The sequence below is a fragment of the Anoplophora glabripennis genome, unplaced genomic scaffold, assembly GCF_000390285.2.
Source record: "Anoplophora glabripennis isolate ALB-LARVAE unplaced genomic scaffold, Agla_2.0 scaffold234, whole genome shotgun sequence".
NCBI classification, from domain to species: Eukaryota; Metazoa; Arthropoda; class Insecta; order Coleoptera; family Cerambycidae; genus Anoplophora; species Anoplophora glabripennis.
Genome location: NW_019418014.1, coordinates 607,203 through 611,817, shown reverse-complemented (window position 1 = coordinate 611,817; position 4,615 = coordinate 607,203). Strand labels below are relative to the sequence as shown.

Here is a 4,615-nt window from a genome sequence, read left to right as displayed (position 1 = left end):
CTGTATGATTAAATTATTTTGTTGATAGTTAATGAAGATTTTATATTAGCAATGATCTTAAACACAATTCTGAGTTTTTGTTATTCATTGTTAAAACCTTAGGCAAAAAAAACACTTGTAAAAATAAAGATATTTATTTTTTAAATAAGCATATTTAAGGCAATATTATTTACTTCAATATTATCTGGCTTCGATAACTGATCTTTTTTTCTATTACCTGTTTTCTTGGTCTTAAAAAGTCGTCTCAGTTGGGACATATTTTTATTATGGGCTATACTTGTATCCAATTTTTCGCACACTTCTTCATTGTTAAAATTTCTGAAAGCTGAAAAAAAAAACAGTAGCCCCTCTGTTGCCCACCTTAACAGCTTTCAGAAATTTTAACAGTGAAGAAGTGTGCAAAAAATTGGATACAAGTATACCCCATAATAAAAATATATTCCAACAGACACGACTTTTGAAGTAAATAATATTGCTTTAAATATGCTTATTTAAAAAATAAATATAATATTTTTACATGTGTTTTTTTTGCCTAACAGGTTTTAACAATGAATAACAAAAACTCAGAATTGTGTTTAAGATTATTGCTAATCTACAATCTACATTAACTATCAATAAAATAATTTAATCATACAGTTACTCTCTTTACCAAAACCTACATGATGTACCGAGGCCGACAAGCTCGTCGGCCTCGTGATATACCTAATATCAATATTTTAAATACGCCCGGGAAACTAAACGAGTTTGACGGTTGTTGGAGCATACACGCAATGTGGAAACCAAAGTGGAATCAGTGTCGCTAGCTGCCAGTATAAGATAGGAACTCCCAATTCTCAATCCCAATTAGCGATCTTGAAGAACTCGAACCTTATGGTTTCGCAATAAAAAGTCGTAAAATTTTTACTGTAGGTACGAGATAAACATGATTGATTATAATTGATATTATCAATATCTTCAAATCAGTTTTGTTTTAGTACTGATAAAAAATGGTTCACCAATTAATTTATTAAGATAAGGTTTAAAGTCCCCTATCCAAGGACATTTAAATAAAGGGGACTTATTTATTTACATTTCTAGATGAAGCCTGGTCTATTCACAGTCTAATTGTATCATTGTTGTCAGCTGTATAATTATACTGGAAATGTACTTAATATTTTTATCGCAATTTTCATCACAATTGTGAAAATTATTATTATAGGATAGTATTATTAAGTTATGCATACAATATTGTTAAATTCTGTACATATTAAACTATTTTTCATTTTTCATATTTGCCATGTTTGAAGACTTGGCAACTACGCAATAATTTGTAGCGTGTTCCTCGTTCGTTCTGCCGTGGTTGGCAGAATATGGCGTCTCTTGTTAGAAAATAGTTGTGATTTTAGTAAGTGAAACGTGATTAGTGTTTATACATGTATTTTGGATAAACTTTTAAGGTGTGAATATGGTTAGACAGTGCAGAATTTGTAAGAAATTGGATTATAAACATCCACATCAGCTATCCTTCCACAGGTAAGCGTGCTTGAAGGTGACTTTGGAATGTATATGCAACTGTGGCCATTGTCGTGCGTGTGGGTAACTTTTATTTGAATAACGGTAAAATTTTATAAAACTGACTTGGTATTTTTTTAAAATTTTTGCTGAAATAGTAAGAAAACAATAATATGAACCACGTTTGGCCATTAAAATCAAAGGAAAATGCTGCACCACAAATAAGTTACAGACATTATTTATATTTAATATATTTATAGGTATTTCAATGTTATCCCTTATACCCAACATTACAAATTTTAATCATTCATCATTTTCATTTTCCTCTACGACAAAAACCTTTTCAAAAATATATTTACAATTTTACTAAATGCACGAGCATAAAAACTGAATAAATACAACAGCAAAAATATGGTGGTGGTTCACTTATACATAAAAATACCGAAGATGCAATCAACTGAAAGTTGCATTCATTCAACCATTTGATGTTCTCCTTTGGGAATATATTTTTATGTCTCACTGAAAATTTGCCTCAGTATTCTAAAAGTGAAATGTGAACGTTTTTAGGATGCTTGGGGATGGTGCAACAAGAAAGAAATGGTTACAGTTATTGGGATTCCAAGAAGTTATAAAAATATTATATATATTTATTATAAAAATACTGAGTAGCTGTTGAAATATATTGACTTAGGACTATAAAATATTTTATTTTGACCCATCCAAAATGTACGACATTGGAGATGTAATCGCGCGCATCAGTTGGATGAAAATAAAGCCCTCTGCTTTCCCCTTGTCTAGCTTCACCCAACATATGAGATAGACTGTGACATGCATAGTCCCCTTTATTTAAATGTCCTTGCCACTATCCAACCTACAATTTACTCAATTCTCAAACTGTTTATATCATTGAAAGTAAAATTAGCTACATTTTTATCACACACTTATATTTTTTAGTTCTTAGATTATAAGAAAATCTTATAGAGATGGCAACACTGGAATGTGATTATATCCCCATTTACCAACATTCGTCGGCGACAGTAAAGAGTAAACAAGTTTGTTTTTTGTTGGATGGTTTGCGTATATACAATGTGCATGTAGGAATTCTTTCACATTCAGATTTTGTTTCCTGTCACACGTTATTTTCAAATAAGAAGCATGTCGTAAGTTCGTAACTAGATATACCTACTATAACTTCCCTGTGTGCCAGTATTTTTGTTTATTTAATATTTATTTTTTAGATACAGTTTTACCTATCCCAACTCAAATCTATCGGAGGAACAGAAGCAGTTTTATGAGAAAAATGGGTATCTTTTAATAAAGAACAATGTTAGTGAAAAACTTTTAAATACTGTTTGGTATGTTAATTATAATTAAATTGTAAGAAAATTTTTTAAAGGTGTTTTTTTAGTCAAAGGTTTATAGACATTTGCGACGGAAAAGCTGACGCTGCTAATATTACGACTGTTATGAAAGACCCGTCTTTAAAAAATAAGGATGTCCAAGGGCAGTATCTTATAAACAAAGTAAGTGTAATCATTATTTACCAAGCATATTAGGATATAATATGAAGCTATGCAGCGTCTCTAAAATATGACTTAAATTATTATGCTTATAAAATATGAAAAGTGTGATATATTAATTACATATTGATGGAATTGTAATTAAAAATACTATCTGGAACAACTAAGATATATATACTGGTGAAACCGAAAGTTGAATGATTATTATCAAAAATAATAATAAAAAATAATAAAATATTAGTTTTTTTTATCATATTTTTTTAAATTGTTCACTTGTTTTTTTGATTGCGCATTTTGATTCCGAAGGACTTTTTATGTATATATTTTGTCCCAATTAAGTATCTAATAGTAAAGGAGTAAATTGCAATAAAAACACCCTGTACATACAGAAAACATATTTAAGTTTTTTATAATTTTACACTAAAAATTTTACACTGCAATTTCTTCAATCTGTGAAATGTAACACCTTGTACTTATTTAATGATCTAATTTTATAGATACATATTTTTATTTTACTTAACTTTTATTAATTAAATTTCTATGGTTATTTTCATTAATTTTGGAGGACTTCTATACTCCGCGGTCGAAATTATAGAGTGACTAATCGCTAGCTTTTGGACTAGTAAGGGGGGATGAAGCGTGCCGGGAACGAAAATCCGTTGGCGTGTCTGCGTAAAAGGCAACAAGATATAGAAAATATTGAAAAAAGATAATAAAACATAACATCTAATATTTTTTTATGGTTTGCTATAACCGGCACTTTGATCCATTTTAATTATTACAGCATTTTAAAACGTCCCAGTTGTGTTTTTTTAAATTATAAATTTATTATAGCCATGGAATTAGACCCCTCGTCTACGCTTATGCTATGACGTTTCTCAGGTCGGGCAAATCAAGTCCGTTTACACCCAACTAAAAAAGCATTTCCCTATTCCCTACCAAGTGCAAAAGACAGAGATAGAATATAGATCGACGTTCAGTGTAACTCAGTCTATAGACGATTATAGATTCTATCAATGTGCGTAGCGAGCGGCACAAAGATAAATAATATTGAACCGTATAAAAATCATTTTATATTATACGCATTACGGTAATAGTGTTTTAATATTATGTCCGAATTACTCTCTATAATTTCGACCGCGGAGTATATAAATCTGTTAGAAAAAGCATAGTATCATTCACCATTTCACTATTAAATCTGTACTTATTATTAATGCCAATAGATATTAGTAAAATTAAATCTGACCCTATAGTCTAGTCTAGTTATTTGAATCAATAATTCAGAAACAACAAAAACAATTTAGGTATTAGAGACCGACCGAATGTGATTTTTTTGGCAGAAGCCGAAGCCGAACTCTGCCGGTTTATGGGTCACCTTCGGCCGAAGCCGAAGATATTTTTAACTTGAAAATTTTAATTAATAACAAAAATATGATAAAATAACATAAAAGTATGTCAAAAATAAATGTATAATGTTTTGGAAATATAATATATATAGGGTGTTAATTAAGTATGTACAATAAATTCAACAGACGATTATTTGAGTGATTTTAATACAAAAAGTTCATATAAACATTGGTCCGCAGATGCTTCGTTTTCAAGAT

At 29.8% G+C, this 4,615-nt stretch overlaps 1 protein-coding gene across 1 annotated transcript in view; it reads left to right on the top strand.

The window, feature by feature from the left end:
- Nucleotides 1–2,514: 2,514 nt before the first annotated feature.
- LOC108909319 (probable phytanoyl-CoA dioxygenase) overlaps nucleotides 2,515–4,615 on the top strand; it is a 20,598-nt gene continuing 18,497 nt past the window's right edge. Inside the window, exons 1-3 of the mRNA XM_018713632.1 lie at nucleotides 2,515–2,651; nucleotides 2,730–2,846; nucleotides 2,900–3,014. Coding sequence (XP_018569148.1) covers nucleotides 2,647–2,651; nucleotides 2,730–2,846; nucleotides 2,900–3,014 — 237 coding nt within the window. The 5' untranslated portion in view covers nucleotides 2,515–2,646. The remainder of the gene's footprint in view (nucleotides 2,652–2,729; nucleotides 2,847–2,899; nucleotides 3,015–4,615) is intronic.